This window comes from Xenopus tropicalis, chromosome 1, assembly GCF_000004195.4.
Source record: "Xenopus tropicalis strain Nigerian chromosome 1, UCB_Xtro_10.0, whole genome shotgun sequence".
Lineage (NCBI taxonomy): Eukaryota > Metazoa > Chordata > Amphibia > Anura > Pipidae > Xenopus > Xenopus tropicalis.
In genome coordinates, this window is record NC_030677.2 from 118,260,404 (window position 1) to 118,282,630 (window position 22,227).

Sequence of the window (22,227 nt, forward strand, 5' to 3'; positions counted from 1 at the left end):
CCAAGAGCCTCTTCTGGTAACTTTAAGGGCAATTGCACTCTGTACTAGTGATACAGCCTCCCTTGCACCATTCCAAAGCTCAGAAAAGTAAGTTTGTGGGGGTCAGCATCTGGGCATTCAGGGCAGTCAGGGGCCCTTGAACACCCCTGGGCATGAATTACTATGTATGTTACCACGAAACACGCTGTAGGAGACGTGAGATTACTGCCACATCCAGGGTGACCGTAATTCCAGGGTTGCAATTATTAATGGGTGCACTTAAGCACTATTCATTAGAATAGATGATGAATTTTCCCCTACCACAAGTATAAAGTGCCAAGAGCATATTTGTAAAAAGTATCTTTTTATTTCCAGGTCAATCTGACCATTTCCCAACCCACACTAACTAGATGCCTTTCTTGAAGGCTGCTTTTTACTCTTTTTATAAGGAATAGCTGGATGGTATAACACAGGTAATTGGCTACTTATTATTTAAACCTGCATTATACTTTTATAGTACACAAGTGCGATGAATATCCGCTAAATTATATCCTTTTAATCAGTGCTTAAAGATATCATCATTTATAATCAGTGCTTAGTGATGTTATTCCTGTCACATGACTCACTGAAACTTGTATATTATAATAAATAAAGTACCCTTAGTTAAAAAATATGAAGATATTAGAAGCCACCTTGGAGTTCCTTGACCTGTATAACAGCACTTTGCCTTTGGCCTCGTGCTTTTATATAGTCATGGAACGCCTCAGTGACTTAAAAATATCCTTATGTTTTACAATAGCGGGTACTTTATTAATTGTATATACTAAATACTGCTTCCTCTGAAGGTCAAATTACAGTTTGACAGTTACTTCAGCTTTCCCCTTCTTTTCAAATTTATTTCAGCACCATTTCCTTGTCACTGTCATTTTTTCATATTATGCCCCCTGGCAGATCTAAGTATCTAGAAACACTAAAAGTGCTATGAAATCAATTCTGTTGCCTTATTTAATTTCTCTATTGATCTGCGTTTGCTGAGAAGATTACAGAATTGAAAAAACCTTGCCATGAGTCCTGTTTCTAAACCTGATAAACTATAAATCTTCAGCAAATTAATAAGCAAATAAGACCCTTATTATTTAAAAAAACCCAAAACAAACATTTGTTTTAAAGGCATCTTCAAACCTTCCTATGTTAAGTCTGTCAATAAAATATTGACAGTGAGTGAAGTGCATTATACATGAAGCCGTTTATGACTTTTTCCAGCTATCTCTAATCAACATATCTGATATTTCTCATCTACTGTTACTGCTGCGTGCCATGGAGAAAATTGTGTTTATAGCATTTATTTATACAGTCTTCCTGAGAGAATTCCCAGTTCTTTGCTTTATTGTGCACAGCTTTATAACCAGGGATTTTCTCTGTGGGCAAAGTAACTTCTTTGTTGTTCTATTAATGTGAACTGTTAGATTTGTGAATGTTGTACTCAGATGAACAACCCATTTATGTACACTTATAAATCTTCTGCTCAGTAATGTTTCTTATAAATTCATATTTGTGTTTAATCACATGGCATGGAACATTTTGTGGGATGTTTTTTGTACTAAATTCCCGGATTAGTGCAGTCACAGTCCATTTAAAAACGTAGGTTAAAAGTAGGAGGACCAACACGTCAGCAGGTGTTCTTCTAGTCCTTCCGCAAACACTCTTTTTTGTAACAACAGTTGTATCAGGATCAGGGAGTTACAACTGAAACATTTCATATATCACACTTTGTTCAACACTGGTTTTCCCACAGTTATCTTTTTGACATTAACAAAAAGTGTTTTAGACATTTAGACAAGCATGGGAATATCAAACAAGTTCCTCCCCAAACACAATCTTTCTCACAGACCTCAGTATTATCAGAAGACTTTCAGGAGTGCAACAGGCATTTGTTTGGTTGTACAGTTGTCAACAAATGTTTGCAATATTATTGGCAAGTTTGGTTTTAACTGTGAATATGTTTATGAATAAAATGGAGAGCACTGTATGTGTGTTATGTCTTAAGCTAATGCCACACAGGCATATTCTCGGCAAGGCAAAAAATGCTTGGCGAGAATACGCCTCGTTACTGTAAATTCAGCCTACCTTGTACCTGCACCCGAATGAATGGAATATGCTCGGGTGCAGGCACATGTAGCCGATATCCACCAAAAAATGCAAGCCTTCATATTTTCGGCTACATGTGCCTGCACCCAAGCGTATTCCATTCAATCGGGTGCAGGAACAGGTAGGGGCATTTTTGAGCGTATGGAGCATATATTTGGCTTGCCGAAAATATGCTCCATACACTACGTGTGTCCTTAGCCTTAACTAGTTGAGCAACAACAGTTAAAAAAGTACACCTGCCAGCTTGCAGTTTCCCAGAATTTGTGGATAGAATAGTGGATCCTTTATAATGGATCGTTGTGGATCGCTGGTGTGGTCACAAATAGTCACAACTATAAAATATGGAATGTCAATTCCTATATTGGAATATTATTAGGCATAAAACCATTTACATATGGCAAGTATGTGACATTATTATCAGTGTTCTATTATTTTATTTTTAATGTAACTGACTTTGCAATCCTTAGCTGTTATCTTATTGTACGTTATAACAATATAACTGATAAACCCTGAAGAAATGATTCCTGATGCATGCCTGAGTAACTGTTTTGTGGAAAGGGGCAAAACTGCTCATACATGTGCAAATACTAGCCCAGTCCTGACTGTGTTGGCAGCATGTTATCCAATGGATGGCTTCTCAGATACATAATCAGTGCTTTTTTTTACTGCTATTTAGAAAGACTGGGAAAGCCTGTTGGGGGTGGGACAAGCTGTAAATGGTTTACTTTCCTGACAGGTCTGCACTGGCCCCACAAAAATCCAAATACTGGTATGGGGGCCAGGGACCTGTTCAATTTGACCCACCATTTTGGCGATACAACACTTTGGCAACCTTTCCATGCACGGCCAGCTTTACCTAGTACTGTAATAGATTTTCTATTTTAGAATGCTTTTTTAACCTTGGTTCGGAATTGAACACTTGCTGATTTGAAAACAAAACACAATAAACATAAGATGTTATACAAATATATAGATTATAAAACACTTCAGAAATTCAGAATAAAAAAGTAATCTCTTAAAATCCTATAGCAAATAAAAAAATGTATATTCATAATGGCATACTTTTATATACCCAGTTTTGTATCCAACATAATTACATTTTTGTATAATAACATATATTGCTTTAGAAACATTCTCAAAAGTATAGCCAAATATTTTTATTGACCATAAAATGAGAAATAATGCTATGTTTCCTCCCATGTTGAAAATCAAACTGTTTACTAAAAGTGGTGTTACAGTAATTGCATATGAGTTTATTACACCATTTCATTTCACATCAAAAGAGAACACTGGAGTTGTAATACACCCAGAAAATTCTGCAAAACAAAGCTTAACTACCTATCAAACCGTAAATTGGGATTGGATAGGGTTATAATTTAAAACATCTAATAGCCAGAAGGTATTCTATTGAGTGATAAGGGGATATTTTGGATATGGTAGCCAGTAAGGTATACTGCATTATTTGGTGTTACGTTTTATAAGAAAAAGGTTTCTTTAATCCCTCAGGAGAATGGGTTGTTGAACGTCAGCACTTTTATAAAAAACTGAATTCTACATATATTATTTTTAAAAAAATCTATATTGTACATAATGGAAGAATGATCGTTTATAGGAACATAAAAGAAATGTAAAAAGTACAATTAAAAACATTGCTAATCATAAAGACATATTAGCATTAATTTACATATATTTATTAAAATGTTTTGAAATATCTGTGAGGCTTTTTTTTTCCAGATAATAATTTCCCATAATTTGTATATACATACATTAAACCTAATAATAATAAAAAAAACATAGCAACATTAAATAAGACCACCAATAAGGGTTAATTGTCAGAAATAGTCAAAAGTTAGCAATTATACTAAACAGTTACAACAGAGATATGAAAAGTTGTACAGATTGCACCTTAAAGGAGAAGTAAAGGTAAAAACTAAGTAAGCTTTATCACAAAGGTCTATGTAAATACAGCCATAAGCACTTACAGTAATGTTGCACTGAGTCCTCTATCAAAAGAAACAGAGGATTTCTTGTTTCCTTGTTTGTAAACATGATGTTCCAGTGTCTGTAAGGGTTTCTGCAGAATAAATATATTGTTCTAGATGGCACTAATGTGGCAAATCTATTGGCAGTAAAATGCCAAAATGACTTTCCTTCTCCTTTAAGGTATGATAATGTCCTCTTTTGTTATAATTAAATAAAAAAAGGTCAGTTATTCATATAAGGAAATCTTAGAAAAGCACAAAACAGATATATCAAAAAGAAAAAAAAAACAGCCTAAATAGTTAGGTATTAAGATTCTTTAGACTTTTCAAGATTGTATTGATTGAAGTTTAGTATGCTAAATTATATTATAAAACAATTTGAAAAGTGAAAGAATTTACCGTCAAGAGTAATGGCACATTGGGTTCAAGTACAAGGAGAAAAGGAAATACTGTTTAAAAATGTAATAACCTGTACATCATAGACCTGGAACCTTTGCACCAGTGCCATTTCAGATGCTGTTTCTGGCATACAAACCTGCACCTCTTTTAAACCATGGCAGTTTTTAGCCCACTTCTCTTTTTTCTTCAGTTCATTCCTTAAATGTTTGATCTAATATTTTTTTTTTTTCAGTTTTCATTTTTGTCTTCACCTATTGCACATATGCTTTCCCAAAGCCTATATTTACAAGTGTTTCTCCCAAAGGCATATACTTAATTGATCCCGTTCAGTAGTTTTGTCTTCCTCTGGAAGACGGGTTGCCAGTTGTTGTGAATTTTGTCATTATTAAATCTTAGAGGCTTTAGTTTTTTTTTTTATATTTATGTACATTATTAGTCAAATGTTTTTGAACACCCCATTTTTTGTAGAACTGCAACCAGTGTGCCCTTAAATTTCAGATTGAAAATGACAACTGACAAAAAGTTTGTCAGACCTAGATCAATAACAGTATCAGACAAATATAAATGACTGTACCAGATATCAAAGCAAAGCTGAATGAGTACAGACATTAAAAAACTATTGCTTCAGCAGTGAAGAGAAGACATTTTCTTTCCTCCTAGTGGGAAATGTGATTTTTTTTAATTTGGCACCACTGTGAAGTTTGAAGAAAGTGTGAACTCGCCCATCATTAATGAAACTTGTTAAATTCTGTATAAAGATGACACTTTTCTGCTTTTCAACAAAAGCTGAATTGCAGACTGGATGAAAAAATGTCAGAAATAGTCAAAAGTTAGCAATTATATTGAACAGTTTCAACAGAGATATGAAATGTTGTACAGATTGCACCTTAAGGTATGATAATGTCCTCTTTTGTTATAATTAAAGGTCAGTTATCCATATCATTTGTTAGCTATTATTAAAGTTTTTAAAAACCTCTAAGAATATCTTAGAAAAGTTAAAAACTGTTAACTCAAAAAGACTCAGACTTATTAAGATTGTATTGCTTGAAGTTTATTATGCTAAATTATATTATAAAACAATTTGAAAAAATAATTTACCTTTAAGGGTAATGGCACATTGTAGGTTTTCACCCTCCATTTCAATCATTGTAAGAGAAGGCAATTTCTGTTACCCTAAACCTTAATGAAAAAGTATCCTGAAGATAGTTAATCCATTAATGAATATTCCGCTGTTGCGGAAATATAAGGATAGAAAAATATTACATTCTAAGTTAATTTTTATGACAGTAAAAAGAACAAAAATTTTCCTTACCAGGCGAATATTTAGATTAACTAGAACAGCGATCCCCAACCAGTGGTTTGCAGAGCCTCCTGCAGGCTAGCAGGCCACATGGGGCTACCAATTAGCCAATCAGAGCCCCTATTTGGCATCCCCAGAGAACATTTTATGCTTGTGTGGCTCACCAACATCTTTTTACACCTGCATGTGGCTCATAAGTACAAAAGGTTGTGAATTTTTATTTTAACCTCTGAATTAGACTTATATTAGAAATGGTTGTTGGGTCAGCAGAGATACAAAGATTGAATGAGTTCTGGAATCCAAAATACATGTCTAAGAATGAATGCATAAATCCTGTAATACACAAGATATTAAAGTAAAATAGAGGTACCATATTTACCTGCTAAATTCCTCATATAGTAAAAAAAATTTCATTAACAAACTGTATTTTATATAAATGGAGTACATTAGGCATGAGTCAAATAAAATACATAAAATGCCCTAATGGAGGTACAATTTTTGAGTTTACCTTAAAGGAAAAAAAAATATTTTTGCCAGACATGGATTCACAGTGAATTTCTGCATTTCGCCATTGGTGAATTGTTTAGAAAAACTTCCGTGAAATTTTGCTGTGAAAAATTGTGCATATCAAAAAAGATGTGGTCATGTCAAAAAAGGGCGCAATCACAAAAAAAATTGTGGGCACGTAAAAAAAAAGACGTCAGACTATGTCTGAGCAAAATGCTAGAATAAACTATAATTTACTTCATAATGCATTCAAGTTAAAATAAGAATTTATTGGCAATAGAATCTCAAACTTAAGAGAGCAACATTACCTGGTAGTTACTCCTAAGATTTTCCTAGAAATTTAAAATAACAAAAGAATATCAATCTATCCAGTGTTAACTACAAAGTGTAGACATTCTATGCCTTATCTAAGTCCTAAAGTGAAAACATTCTTTAACATCTTAGAAACAAAACTCAATTTAAACCAAAACCTAATCCAATTTTTGCTGCCCTTAATTTGATAATCCTGAAAAAACAAAGTCAAAATACAAAAAATAGACTGACTACAATTTCATTGTCATTAATGTCCTTCAGATTCTAATGGTAGCAGCAAGCAAGCAAGTCAATATTTTTAGATTGGATTTCTCCTGACTCTCCTTCATCCAAGACAGTGTAAAAACATATCAGAGATTTATGTACTCAAGGAGCTATATTTTCCCAATTCAGTAACATTAGTAACAAATTGATGTTTATAATTTTCTGGACATTTTAGATAAATGAGAAAATAATAAAATAGGGAACATCTTTTGAAATGTTTATGACGTTCAAATCCTTGAGTTCTACAGTTCTCAAAGGAGAAGGAAAGGCAAAGTCACTTGGTTAGGCACCCCCAAGTGACTTGAATCGCATACCTCATACCCCGGGCTGGTGCCCCTGTTAGGAAAGAACAGCACCAGCCCGGGGTACCTGCAGCGTTTCCTCCTTCCTGTATCGCTCGTGTGCGCATGCGCAGTAGAATGAATAGTGTAACTTTAACAGAGAAGTCGGCTTTTCACTCTTCTGCGCATGCGCCTATTGTGTTAGTCGCAGCGAAACGAAGCCGGAAGAAGGAAGCGCATTGCTCCAGGTACCCCAGGCTGGTGCTGTTTTCTCCTAACAGGGGCACCAGCCCGGGGTACGAGGTTAGCGATTAAAGTCACTTGGGGGTGCTTAACATTTTAGCACCCCCAAGTGACTTAGCCTTTCCTTCTCCTTTAAGGTATTTTATTTTACTTTTATTGAAAGTTATATCCACATGATCATTTACAAATGTTTTTAACTTTAAGAAGACAAGGGGACTCCTCAATTGCCTTTTGCTTTCAACCATCCCTCTGAACCCCATTGTTACAAACCTTAATAAAACACCAGGAGCCAGAAATGGGTAAAAAGAGGCCACAGCATTTATTTACATTTTTATCAAATAAATAGGACCTTGCCAGCCTCACCCCAAGGCAATATTCAAAGCCAGAATTCCATAAGAGATCGCTACTATGCTCTGCTGTTCCTTACTGAATACTTGAGATCAGCACTGTCATTTTATCTACCACTACAGTATTAGGCTGCCTCTACCTACAGAGAGGATGGCCCCAAACTCTGCTACCAGCAAGAGCTGCATCTCCCACCATGAGAGAAGTTCAGCAGTCCTGCTGCCGGTCCTGAATCTGCAGTGCCTCGATGATAGGAAATCCAAGCAGGCTGTCACCTAGCACAGGCAGTAGTAGTGTCTGTATCAACCCACTGTGCAGTCAAAGGAAAGAAGCTCCTTTCTCCCTCTTCTAAAATTTCCTGTGCAGTACTCTGGCAAGATCCTACCACTGCTGTCACAGATACAACTTAAAATACATTACCATATAACCACTGTTTTGAGGAAGGCAAAAAACGCAGCCTGAAGCTTGTGCCAAAAAATTCCTTCCTGACCCCCCCTGGCGATCAGAAAATTCCCTGGATCAAGGACTTTCATTTAACATAAATAATACCATGCAGACTCTCACATTTATACTGTATAATGTTACCGAAACCACAATATAACAGTGCATATAGGAAAACATTCCCATTCTGTTATTAATAGATAATATGAGAGCATAAGGAAGAGAATATCCTGGCATTTAACAAAATAGATGAGGGTGGGTGGGATGTTTTTACCTGTTCTGAAGATAGGAAGTGAACTGCTTCTCTTGTGACATCACATCCCTATCCTTCTCCACCTCCAGCCCAGCTTTCCCCCTCCTTAATTTACACAGCTGCATCTGATTTTGCCAATCTTTAAACATAAACCAGTGTAATCTGGCTGCTGGTCATTCGGATCCCTTGTCATGCAGCCCCTGCGCTTATAGCTTCATGGCTTCCTATTTTCTCTTACATATATTTTTATATGTTTTCTGTTTATAGCTTCATATACTGCTTTACCTGACAAATAAAAGACTTCCCAGTTTTATTCTGCAGAAATTTATGTTAAATGGAAAAATGTTTAATGTTATAAAGAACAAATAGGACAAAAGTTTCTACTGTCCATTTACTGATTTAGGGTTTGGCTTCACATGCCATATATAAGTGAACTTTGGTTAGCCTCCAGCCTGTCAATGGCAATAAGTATAGGTACGGGATTCCTTATCTGGAAACCTTTTATTCAGAAAGTTCTGAATTATGGAAAGGCTATCTCCCATAGAACCCATAAATCTAATTTAAAAAAAGATTTTCTTTTTTTTTTGTAATAGTAAAACAGTACTATGTACTTGATTCCAACTAAACTAATCCAAATCCATATTAGAGGAAAAACAATCCAATTAGGTTTATGAAATCTTTAAATGATTTTTAGAAGACTTAAGGTATGGTGATCCAGATTACGGAAAGATCCCTTTTACCTAGAAAACCAGAGGCCCCAAGAATTCTGGATAATGGATCCTATACCTGTACTCTGTGTTCACTGAACAAATATTAGGCTTCACAAAGGAAATAGCTTCTGCAGTACTCTTCAACAAGTGTCTTAACAGATTGAAAGCAAGAGGGGGAACACTGCTGCCTTTGCCAGTCCCCCTGTTCAGCTCTGGCATTATAATACTTTGTATTCTTTACAAGGCAGTAAAAGAACAAAAGAATATGAAAGCAATTCAGGAGGCAAAATGCTCATCTGACTGGCAGCACGTACAAGCCTCCAACTTAAATAAGCACTCATCTTTGAGTGTAGTGTATAAATTGCCTTGTAAAAAGTTATTTATTCATTCTTTTTAAAATATTTTCCCTTTGTTGCTCTGGAAAAGTATTAGCTTGTAGCAAAAATAATCATTTCCCTTAATTCAGTGAGAAGACCAGCTGCCATTGTTTCCAACCTTAATCTAAATGTTAATTATAAATTTTACAGAGTAGTGGACTTCACATTCAGAATGGTCTGGCTTCACTCTGTGGTGACACTATGGAAAGATTTACAGATTAAGTAAAAACACAATGCTATATACAGGGTATCAATAATACATACTAAGTAAAGTAGCGCCACCTGTTATCAGATGAGGAAACCTCCAAAACATAACCTTTATTTTTGCACAGAATAAAAAGATAAGTTAGATCCCAACTAAGGTATAATTATTCCTTACTGCAGGCAAAACAAGCCTGTTGGGTTTATTCAGTATTTAAATGATTTTTAGCAGAGTTATGGAGATCCAAATTATGGAAAGATCCCTTATCCGGAAAACCCCAGGTCCCGAGCATTTGGATAACTGGTCCCATACCTGTATTACTTAACAGCTGTTACTAGTCTGTTACTAGCCCATTTAGTCCTGATAAGAGGTGGTGGATAAACTGTCGCTAATAAAAGTGAAATGTGGCCTATAAAAGTGAAAACTGCCAAAAAATTGCTTTCCTAAGAGCTATCCCACTGCTATCAGCCCGTGTAAAGTGGCTTTATAAGTTCAGTGGACTGCATTTAATTTTATTCAACCCCCCCCCCCCCCACAAAAAAATGTAATCAATGAACAGCCTTTTTGAAAACTTTAACTAGCTGCCACTCTGGTTAAAAGATTATAAGTAAGGCTGCAGCATCCCCTTTATCTATTAGGATTACTTCTTCTCCTCTAACCCACTCGGCCCCCTCTCTTAAGAATTTACTTTGGCTGTTGGCTAATGAGCATGCTCAGTTCTTCTCAACTCGGGTTACCACACAACCAGTCTATCAGCCAATAAAGAGATAGCACTGCTGGTTTCCATAAAGGTTCTGCCTGTGTAAAGCTGGCCATACATGTTAAGATTTTTAAAAGATCTTTTTCAGTATTGTAGGACCAAGCTTATCCTGGAATGATCGTTTTAAAGTATAATTTGTCCACTAATGAAAACAACCATTTCAAGCGAAATCATCTAGATGAAGCTAGGAAGACTACCTGCTTGGTCCTGCAAACAATTGGACAATGGGCAAACGTTATTGTAAACCTGAGCAATTCATATTCTGACTGATATCAGATAAAAGATCACTAGTGCACATTAGCCTTGCAATAATTTGTCAGATCACACTGAAATTGGTCATTAAATAGAGAAATACCCTCTGTATATGGTCAGCTCAATCTTGCATTCTTAATTCCATGAACGTTACAGCGCAAATGTGCTGTTTGCTGATGTAAGTGTCACTGATAATGTGTCAGAGGGCAAATGGCTGCCGGGTAAAATTTGAAAAAAATGCTATTTAGGAAAATGTAATGACAATGGCAAACTGAGGGGATATATGCAAAACAAATGGTGTGGTTTGGGTGGGGGAGATGTGCCCAACTTTTATATATGGTAGGAAAATGTAGGGTTTACATGTCCTTTAGGAGAATCTGTTAGGAAAGCTTTACCTAAAAGCAAAATACTGTGGAGCTCTAGTAAGTAAGCCAAATCAACTGGACTTGCTGTGTTTTCTTGAAGACGTTTTGCCAGTCATTCGGGCAGATGCGTGTTCTACATTGTGGATTGCACCCTATTAAGTATTTTGTAATTGAGGCCCTGTGTGTGTTTTAAATTAAATGCATTCTCCACACATTCATTTTTATATTACTTTAAAACTTTTCTCTCAATCAGTTCAGCTTCTATTCAGTTTATATTCGCAAAAGTGAGCGTGAATGTTAGGCCAGAAATGACATTATCCAATAAATTGTTGACATAAAAAGTAGTAGTTATATAAAAAGCCTTATTTTAAACTCAGTGGTTCAGCAAACTGGCAAGGCACAATGGTGTTTCATCTAGTTATTTTATTATATGATTCAATATTTTGTGCTAATACAATCAATCCTGTCAAAGTAAAAGAGCTTAATGTAAAGAAAATGACAAACTGGGGAATACATAGCTCTAGAAGTAAAATTAATAGGTCTAGACTGATGCTGTGGTTCTGCTTAGTTTTTGTAGTATGATTTTGATGCTACCCATTAGACATGTAGTCTGGAAAATAGTGCCTAGGCCTGGTAGCCACAATCTCTTGGCAGGACAGCAACAGCCCGATGTCCAAGGGGCCTAAAAACAGGTCCCACCTACCCCTCAACTTTTGCAGATCACCATTAGCCCTCATATTCTGCTGCATACCTATTCTCAAGGATCTGGGTGTATGTCATAGAACAACACAGATGGAAATGGACTAATAGTTTTATGTTGAAAGGTATGAATTAGCTTGTATAAGAATTCTAGGCTGCTAATTTAGCTATTTAAGAGTTTGATTGTCAATGTTTTTGTAGTTGTTGCAAAAGCTTTTGTTTAGCCTTTCAGTGCAATACATAAGGGGATGCTGGGATATTTCAGGTAGATGCATACTTGAAAGGGATCTTTTAACTTTAGTGTCTACTTTTAAGCCAGTATTTTCTTTTCCCACTGCAAATTACTTTATCATGCTGTTTGGCAGTTAAAATCGTTGGAGAATGTGTGTTTACTTTCTGACAGCTGACCAATAAAGGATGTTTGTTTATCCATTGTTTTGGACTTCTAGAACTGGAGTCAACCTTTTATTTTATATTACATAAAAAAACTTGCCCATGACCCCTACCCTGACTTGTTCAACCATTTACTAATTCTAATGCATTAGATTAGGATTAATTGCAATGAGAAAAATGTTATAGTTAAAAAAAACTCACTAATACCTTTAACAATTATAATGTTTCTTTAAACATCACTCATGGTTTAGTTTCCCTTTAATGATATTATTTGGATCTAAGGACTAATTTTCAGTTAAATAATATATTCTACTGGACATCAACACCATTTGGTGGAGAATTTTAATGGGAGTTTAAGTTGTAAAAGCTCCCTAGTATGTGAATCCCATTATAGCAATGTGAATTACTGTAATATTACAACAGGGCATAATTATGGATCATTGTGTGTCATGTGACTAAACATGTGGGTGGCTTAGTGGGGGAAACATTTTTCATATTCGATAGTATAATTGGAATACACATCATGTCCTACCCCCCTTCCCCAGTACCCAAAATTTTACTAATTGCCCTGGCTGTTATTTAACGTTTGCTGCCCTGCAGAGTCAAGGTGGGGCTAGCAGAGTTCAGCCTGAGAGAGAAAGGGTGTGACTTATTTTAGTGGACTTTTTGCCCACTGTCAGTGGAAGGAACATAGTGGCTAATTGCAAAGTGGCATATTTATGCCACACTATAGAGTCTACTGGTAACCAAGGAATAAATCTTTCTGGTTCCACAAAGCTGTTCAGTTTCTGCATGTGTCCTTCAGATCCTATGTGACTTGAGCTAAAGATAAAACAGGCTGTTAGAAGCTAATAATACAGCAGAAAATTTCAGATTAATCATTCGCACACAAAAAAAGCAGATGAAAAAAATGTGTTTTCATCTTAAGAGAATCTCCTTTATTTCTCTATAAATAGGCTTTTCCCTATACTTGTTGAATGATGCAAATGTGTGAGTAAAACTCAATACAAGAGGGTGGTGTTTAATATCATTATAATATAGATATCATATAGATTGTAAGTTCTATGGGGCAGGGACCTCCATCCTCATGTTTCTTTGACTATTAACTTGTTGCAACTGTATTTATCTTGTATTTATTGTTATACTTTTGTATTTATCTATAATTATCTTAATAGCCCCCTGTTTGTATTAATGTATTCTACTGTACAGTGCTGCATAAATACGTAGCACTTTATAAATAAAGGTGTACATACATACATACATACATCTACAGTTTGGCCATTTCCCTATGGTCCAATCAAATTATATCCTTATAAACGGCACGTACTGACGTCAGAACACGCTGTTTATAACAACTAGCACATCTAGCTGCTGCTCTCTCCAAGCAGCTACCACCATTTACCACCCAGTCCCCCTTCCGCCTTCCCGCACTTTCTAACCATACAAGGCGCTGTCACTGGCATCTCCTGTCTCACTACCTCTCAAGCGTTCAGCCATCTTTCCTTCCTTGTGCTCCCGGTTTCCCTCCCCTGCCCCTCCCTCTCCGGTCCTGTTTCTTGCGCTTCTCTCTCCTCGGTATCCCACCCCCTCCCACTCCGGTCCCTCTACATGTGCCGCTCCCTCTTCGATCTCCCTCACCTGCCCCTCCTTCTCCAGTCCTGTTTCTTGTTCCACTCCCTCTCCAGTCTCCCTCCCCCACCTATCTGGGCCTTGCCCTTGTGCCATTCCATCTCCAGTCTCCTTCCACCGCCCCTCCTCTCTGGTCCAGCGCCTTCTGCCTCTCCCTCTCTGGTCTCCTTTGTAATGTACCCCCTACTGCAATGTATAAAGATATTAGTAATCACCAGTATGGCGATCCAAATTACGAAAAGTCCAATTTTTCGGAAAACCCGGGGTCCTGCGCATTCTAGATAACAGGTCCCATACCTGCAATTCTTTGGGGATTTATACTGTCCCTGGAGGCAGCCCTACTGAATGTTTTTTCTCTAATTACAGAAAGTGAGTGAGAAAGTTGGAGGAGCAGAGGGGACCAAGCTAGATGAAGACTTCAAAGAAATGGAGAGGGTGAGTACCTGTGTGTAGTAGAATCAGAATACAAATGCACCATACAGATTATAAAAACTTTTTTTCTCAGCTTGTGTAAATAGTTTTTTTTTCTCTCAGTGGAAAGTGACATGTCTGCTATTTAATCCTCCCTTGCAAGGCATGCTGGATTTTGTAAAGTAGAAGTACCTGACCAGCTATAAAGCTCTACTGTTTCAAGAGAAAACCTTGTTATTGCCATAGTTTGCTCCATAGTTTGCCAGTAAGAATGCAGTTCTGCAACTGTCAGTCACCAAAGTGTATGATAAATTCAAAGCAGGTATCTGGTATTTGTCACTTGATTGATAAAAATGTTAGGTCTCATTTACAATGCCCACCACAGTGGGCAAAGTGCAAAAAGAGGCCTCTGTACTCCTTTTCAGAGCACAGAGACCTGCAAACAGCGATTTAAATGGAACACTGCCTGCATTAGGCAGTGCTCCATTTAAAAGGGGAAGGCAGTAGGGGACCCGTAGGCATCCTCCCTTCCAGCTGCCTGCCCGACACGTCATTGTGAGTGCTACCTTTAGGCAGCCTAGGGAATGCCACCCTCCAGGGGGGCCACAATAGTTCTCTCTGCTCTAGAAGAGCCAAAATGGTTTCAAACAGCTTTTTGCCAACCCTGGTAACTTCAGTTGCCTTTCCACCTGAGGCGAGTTTCTCAACCGGCAGCCACACCCCTGGTTTGAGCGTCAGGACGTGTAGCCCAAGTCCCTGAACCCTGCACTCTGCACCGAGTGCTGGATGCTTTTGCACCCCAGGGGTCGCGAATGACCTCTGTTGTGTGTGCACTGTTTTGCTAAACAAACTATACACTAACCCCTCTCCCTGCCAATATCCAGCCTCTGCAGCATGCGCCAAGTGATGAGATACCCAGTCCTACTCCTCTTCATGAGCTCACCATTTACTTCCCTGTGGTTACCCTGCCTCCCAACACTGAAGTATCTGTGATGTAAAGGAGAGAATGGAAGATTGGGGGAAATTTGTACATGGGACAAGACAAAGAGACTGCCATATGGCAGCGGATGGATTAAAAGGAGCGGTAGCCCATGTAGGGGAAAGACATAAGAGAGAATGGCATGTAGCGAAAAAGGCAGCAAGGGGTGAATGGCAGATAGGAAGTGAGGGGACTAGGACAATATTAATAGACATGGGAGAAAGGGGTAAATAAGAAAAAGGCATGTGGGTGGCCTAGGGAACCAAAACACGTAGACCCAATACTGCTGACAGTTTTGCAAAAGTCCAAAAACACCTTAAGTGCTCTTGGCTGGAGGAGAGCTGGCTTCTGACATTGAGTCATGAACAAAAAACAATAAAAAAATGTTCTTCTTGAAAGACAGTGTATTGAGGTTTTGAGGTTGGTTCCATACAGTGGTGTAATGTCAGCTTCCTCTGTCCCCTGCAAATGTGGGCACAGGTAGAGCATGTCCTTACAGGTACCCCCTCTGTTGTGGGATCTCCTGTAGTGCGGTTACACCGCTGGTTCCAATAATGCAATCTGCATTTAGTAGGGGACCTAAAAAAGTATAAACAATAGAAAAATAAATAACAATAAAAATGAATTCTCACAGCTTTTGGTTGCTAAGTCAGTGACTTTGCCACCCAGATAGATTTTGAATGCTAATACATACAGGTATGGGAGCTGTTACCCAAAATGCTCAGGACCTGGGGTTTTCCATATAAGGGATCTTTCCATAATTTGGATCTCCATACTAAAAAAATTATTTATCTTAGTCATTTAATCTTAGTTGAGATCAAGTAAAAGGTACTTTTTTCTTATTTCAGAGAAGAGGGAACTTGTTTTTGAAAATCTGAATTATTTGATAAAAAAACAAAGGCTATGAGAGATGGCCTTTATGGCCCATAATTCAGAGCTTTTTGGATAACTAGTTTCCAGATACCTGATCCCATACCTGTAACTAAAAAAAAAAAGCAAAATTAAGAATAAAGACCAGTGAAAAAGTTGTTGAGCAAACTTTTAACCATATGCACGGCTTGGATTGCATCCACATGATTAGCTACAAAAAAGAACTCCACTGCCTGCTAGTTTTCCCAAAAAATACTGTGTTTAGGGAATATTATAGCAGTTTCAGCCTACCAATTTAATTCAAGGCTCATTATAAATAGTTTTGTTTATTAAAGCCACTCTACTCTCTTATCCCCTGTTGTGTATTTTCTTCTGTTTGTTGCATTCTTGCATTGCTGGTTTGAAAACAAATCAAGCTCCTGCATTGTAATGAATCTATTGAACATTCTCATTATGATTCAGGCATAGTTCTCGTGGAAGCCAGGCAATCATTACTCTCAAACTGGTATCAGCTGTGAATAAGAATTAGAACGCATTTGCTGAAAAAGTCAATTTCAACTTCATATCGAGCCTGAGCTAAGTTTTATTAATTTAGTTATATAAATCTAATATTTCTAAGGACTGAAACAACAGAGCCACTTAGTACAACATGTAACAGTAAGTCAGCCTGCTGTAAATGAATAATATTATTATGCTTTATTTATATAGCACTGACATGCATACACAGTGCTTTACAGAGATCCCAGCTTACAATCTAATTTCTCTAACACATTCACGGAACAAACTAGGATCAATTTAATCAGGAGACAATTTGGCTGCTTGTATGTATTTGGAGTGTGGGAGGAAACTGAAGTACTTTGTGTTCCAAGGTGTCTCCACACAGGGAGATCATACATCCTTGCAGATAATTCCCCACATAGTATTAAACCATACTCTATCACTAAAAGGCAGAAATCCTAGCAAATGATAAATATTAAATACTGTTTCTATATCTACTGCAAATGACTGAAGTGTGAAAATGAGTACTAGGAATGCTATGCATTATAGTAGTAGATACTGTTAATATAAATACTTATAAAATGGTGGTCAATATGGAGACATGGGAATAGGGGTTTAAATAAATGGCTTATAGGGTGACCTTACCCTAATATATCCATGCAGAACTGCAGTACTTACATAAAGGGAATATGGTTGTCTCTGCTATAGAGACAATTTACAAACCAGTTAGGCTCTCCATGCCCATACTAACTATATATAAGACCCTCTGGTCAGACCCCCTGGACTGTGGGTAAAATCACTCCTTGCTAGGGCATAGTAATACAGTGGGATGGCTAACATGCTGATAAGGAAGCTTGTGGCAATCAGCCTGAGATAAAATGGTATCTTTGTAAAAATTATTGGCTCAAAAAACCTGGGAGGACACACGTTGGAACAGTAATGCCTAAGGTGCTGTAAATTCAGTAGTACATTTGAGATTTGCTGTAACCAGTCATGTTTTAATAAACTACTGATATTTTACAGTTCCTTCCTTACTGCTATTACAATGTGCGTCATTTACACAAACATGGTCCAGGGACACACAACTGCACCTATGTGAACCGTGGTAAGCATACAGCATTGTATATACTAAGGTTCTATTGTTCATACATAGTTACATAGCTTCGGGTTGAAAAAAGAAACCCTTTGTATGTTGACCAGTGCATATTTATACATGTACATTTTATATAAAATTTTCTTAGTCTTTCTTAGATTATTTTAGCAACATCAAAACTAAAAACTCAGTCTAACACATTTTTGAAAATTCATAGTAAAATCAGCAGGACCAGTGGAAGATTGGAAGATGAGTAATGTACAATGACCCTTTGAAGTTAATCTGAGCTTCCAGGTTTTACATAAAACATAAAATCTATGCAATGGGCAGATTTTGCTCTAATAAACTATGATTAAATATCCTTGAAAATACTTTTTTCGTACTCTTTCCTTGTGATGTGATTGTGATGTTCTAAGCAATAACAGGATCATGTCACTTAAGAACTGATGTTTAATCACATTAAGCTGCTGTCAAACATTTTCTCAACAACAGCTAATGCCCCCCTTCTCTTAATCGCATAACCCAAGGGGACTGCCTCTCAGGGTTTGCACTAAGAAGCATAAATTAATCCATATATTTTATGTGCTCTATTATTGCTGAAAATTAACATTTTTAATTTTAAATAAAATGGGGGTCCTTACAAATTACTGGACTTGGGTAAACATTTAACAGAATTACCTTTAGGTTTCAGGTATAGGAGGTTATTTCATTATTTCTTAAGTATTTCATTTATTGATTTGTGTCAGTCTAACAAACTACAGAAAGCCAACAGATAATGCAAAACATAACCATCTGTCATGAGAACCCAACCACAACAGGACGCATGAGCTTCACTTCCAAAGCAACATTAGAATGTGTTATAAATACCCTGTGTTGCACTGATTGTTATAGGCAAGTAGGATGCTAATTTATTTTTCCCAGACATTACTTGGCTATTTGTTTAACAGTAACAGTACCGCCACAAGGTTGTACGCAGCAGATAACTAGCTGCTTTCCTTCACACAAAATTCACTGAAACCAATTTTACACAAGTAAATAATACATTTGTTGTGCTCTGAATAGAAACATTTCACAATTATGCTTGTACTAAAGGCCTTTCTCATGCATGTTATGTAGGAAAGCTAGTAGGAGTGTTAATTAGACAGTACAAGCCAATATTACTGTGACATGAGGCAGTTAAATACCATATGCAGCAAAGAGCAAGGTTCACTGGTTTGTGCACCTGTACTATTGAAATTTTCAAAAGGAGATGCACAGTGGTGTTATTACCGGCGCTACTGAATATTTTGGTACTTTATAAATACATATTAACGATCATAATATCATTTGAAGGTTGGTATTGATTAATATGTGCTACTTAGTGCATATATACCCATGCCTGCTAAGTATTCACAGCTTTTTCAAGGAAGTCTAATATGTATTAATTCTTTGTTGCAAGGACCAAAAAAAAAAACAACCCAAAAACCTGTGAATGGAGGCCCAGTAATACATATAACAACATATTACAGAAAAAAATCCTTAGGTACTGAAATGATTTAGGAGAAACTCAAAAGTGATGATTTGTTGGTCCCCAGTCTCCTATTTATCTCCTAAAATTCTCCATAGGGAAAAGCACAACTCTTACAACTATAGATTTTATTGAACAACCCCAGTCATGCTAATTGGCCCTGTGTCAGCAAGACATATTATCAGAAAAGTATTTAGCCATGTATTTGCTGCCAAGAGGCTGGTGTACAACTTGTCATTTGCAACCCCAGCTACTTCCGTCAAAACGCAAAGGCAGTTGCATATATTTTGACGCATTGGGCATGGATGCAGCTTGGAGCAGGGCAACTATTACGATTTTCTGTGAAAATGCACATACATCTAGAGTTCTCGTTACTGGACATTTAGAATGTTTAAAAAATCTTTTAGGCATACACAATAAATGTGTATCTTTCTGCCCATCTTTCTCACTGTTGGAAAACTCGTCTGTCTCTGCCTTTCCATCTGTTGCTTGCTAGTTCTACAGCCGTTTCTCATATTCACTTATTTTTACCAAGAAAGAGGGTAGGGTGGATAATTACTGATTTTTTGATAATTTTATAATTCAAATTTCAGCAATCCGCACTACATTCAAATCAATTCTGTGTTTCCCACTTTCAGAAAGTTGATGTAACCAGCAGGGCCGTCATGGAGATAATGACAAAAACAACAGAGTATCTCCAGCCGAACCCAGGTAAGGGAAGTAACAAGTAGGCATAAAATGAACTGATCATTCCATATTTTCTGTAACCAGCTTGCCAAAACCATATTAAAATCCTTAAGCCTTAATAAACTTTACTGGTTAACCCCTGCAATTGTATTTGGCTTATATAATGTAACTCTTTTTTCGGAAGAGCAATATCCTTATGCTTAATTTGTCAGAACTAACTTGTGTCTTAGTAATAGAACACTGCATCATCATGGTTTATACACAAGCTGTCAAAGCGAGTCAGTTCTTTCATATAAATAGTTATAGACTGATATCATTATATAAAAAAAGTAAATTGGTCATAGCTGAGCAATGATTAGAATGAATGTACTTCTTAGGCACGTGTGCTGCTAAGTGGGGAATCTTTCTATATTGCTGCAGCAGCTGACACAGTTAGGAAAATATGTTTATTTTTATGTTATCTTTACTTAAAAATTGTTGTGGCATTAGCACAAACTCACAACTATATGAAAAATATTTGGAACAGCGTTTATGGTTACCTAGGATAAACCATTGTTGCTATGGGAACATATACTACTCCTTGCTATTCTGTACCTTCTGTTGAAAGCTATTTATAAACCAAATTATTCTGTTAGATCAATAAATTGCTGGTGGAAACTGAATGCTGTTCCTATTGATCTTAGTCAGTTAAATGAGCACAGTAATAAATATTCCTGAAGAATTTTCCCTTTCAAAAGGGGGGTGTCCACCTGAATAAATTATATAAATAATTTGAATCAACTTTCCATAATAAATTCATCAAAAATTGTCAGGATTTTACACTAATACTGTATGTAAATGTAATTGCCATTGAAAGCAGTCCCCATCTCTATTATGCTGTTGCCCCTTCTGGTCCCTGCCTTTGAACCAATGAAACAATTTATTTCCTACAGCTCTCTTCCAAACAAGACACAAATCCTTACAATGCTTTGAAGAAGAACATGCAAGGCATTGGAAATTATAGTATTATTAGTATAGTTGGGGGAGAGCTGATGTCTGCTAAAAATGAAAATAGCAAAGGACAGACAGAAACTACTTAGAATTGCAATTTCATTTACAAATAGCTGTAATTAACTGAAATATATCTAATGTTTGTATATTGGAAAGTTGCTTAGAATTACTTTTTTATTAGGCAAAATAAATAAATAAAAAATGTGTATATATATATATATAAAAAATCCAAAAACATAAGGTGCACACCAGGAACTTTTAAAGATAAAACATTATTTTTATTGTATCATGCTGATAAAACGGCCAACGTTTTGGTCTCCACCTAAGACCTTTATCAAGACCATGGGTCTTAGGTGGAGACCGAAACGTTGGCCGTTTTATCAGCATGATACAATAAAAATAATGTTTTATCTTTAAAAGTTCCTGGTGTGCACCTTATATTTTTGGATTTTTTGGATAATCAGATACATGGAGGTAGCACCCAGGTAATGTGTATTTCAAGTATGGTGTGCTGAAAACGTTTTGGACTGTATATATATATATATATATATAAAAGTTGAACATGAAGAAGTCGCTCTCACAGGTCTTATGTGCAAAAATACAGAGTCTTTTTATTACATGGTGAACTGACGTTTCGGCTGAACGCTTCAGCCTTTCTCAAAGTTGAAACATAGAGTGCCAAACGAACAATAAATACAGCTAGAGGCGGGAAAACACGGACAAGGGATGTGTGCTGGTGACGTCACACTGACCGTATACAGACAGCGCGTGGTCACCAATAAACTACAATAAAGTCTAGTGAATAGTCTAAAATAAAGCAACAACGATATATATACACAGCAGCGAGATTCAAAGTAAAACTGTGGACTGTAACAAATAAACAGTAACAACGGCGTATCTGATCGCAGAGTAACAAAAAATATATACTTAGGGGCTGATTTACTTACCCACGAACGGGTCGAAATGAGTCCGATTGCGTTTTTTTCGTAATGATCGGTATTTTGCGATTTTTTCGTATGTTGTGCGATTTTTTCGGATTCTTTACGAATTTTTCGTTACCAATACGATTTTTGCGTAAAAACGCGAGTTTTTCGTATCCATTACGAAAGTTGCGTAAAAAGTTGCGCATTTTTCGTAGGGTTAAAACTTACGCGAAAAGTTGCGCATTTTTCGTAGCGTTAAAACTTACGCGAAACTTTGCACCTTTTAAGTTTTAACGCTACGAAAAATGCGCAACTTTTCGCGTAAGTTTTAACGCTACGAAAAATGCGCAACTTTTTACGCAACTTTCGTAATGGATACGAAAAACTCGCGTTTTTACGCAAAAATCGTATTGGTAACGAAAAATTCG

General features: G+C 36.7%; 1 protein-coding gene across 1 annotated transcript in view; it reads left to right on the forward strand.

Annotated features, from left to right (window-relative positions):
* The window catches only part of sh3gl2 (SH3-domain GRB2-like 2), a 76,695-nt gene that overhangs the window by 33,660 nt on the left and 20,808 nt on the right, over positions 1-22,227 (forward strand). The window contains 2 exon segments of the mRNA NM_001097297.1: positions 14,208-14,276; positions 19,838-19,910. Coding sequence (NP_001090766.1) covers positions 14,208-14,276; positions 19,838-19,910 — 142 coding nt within the window.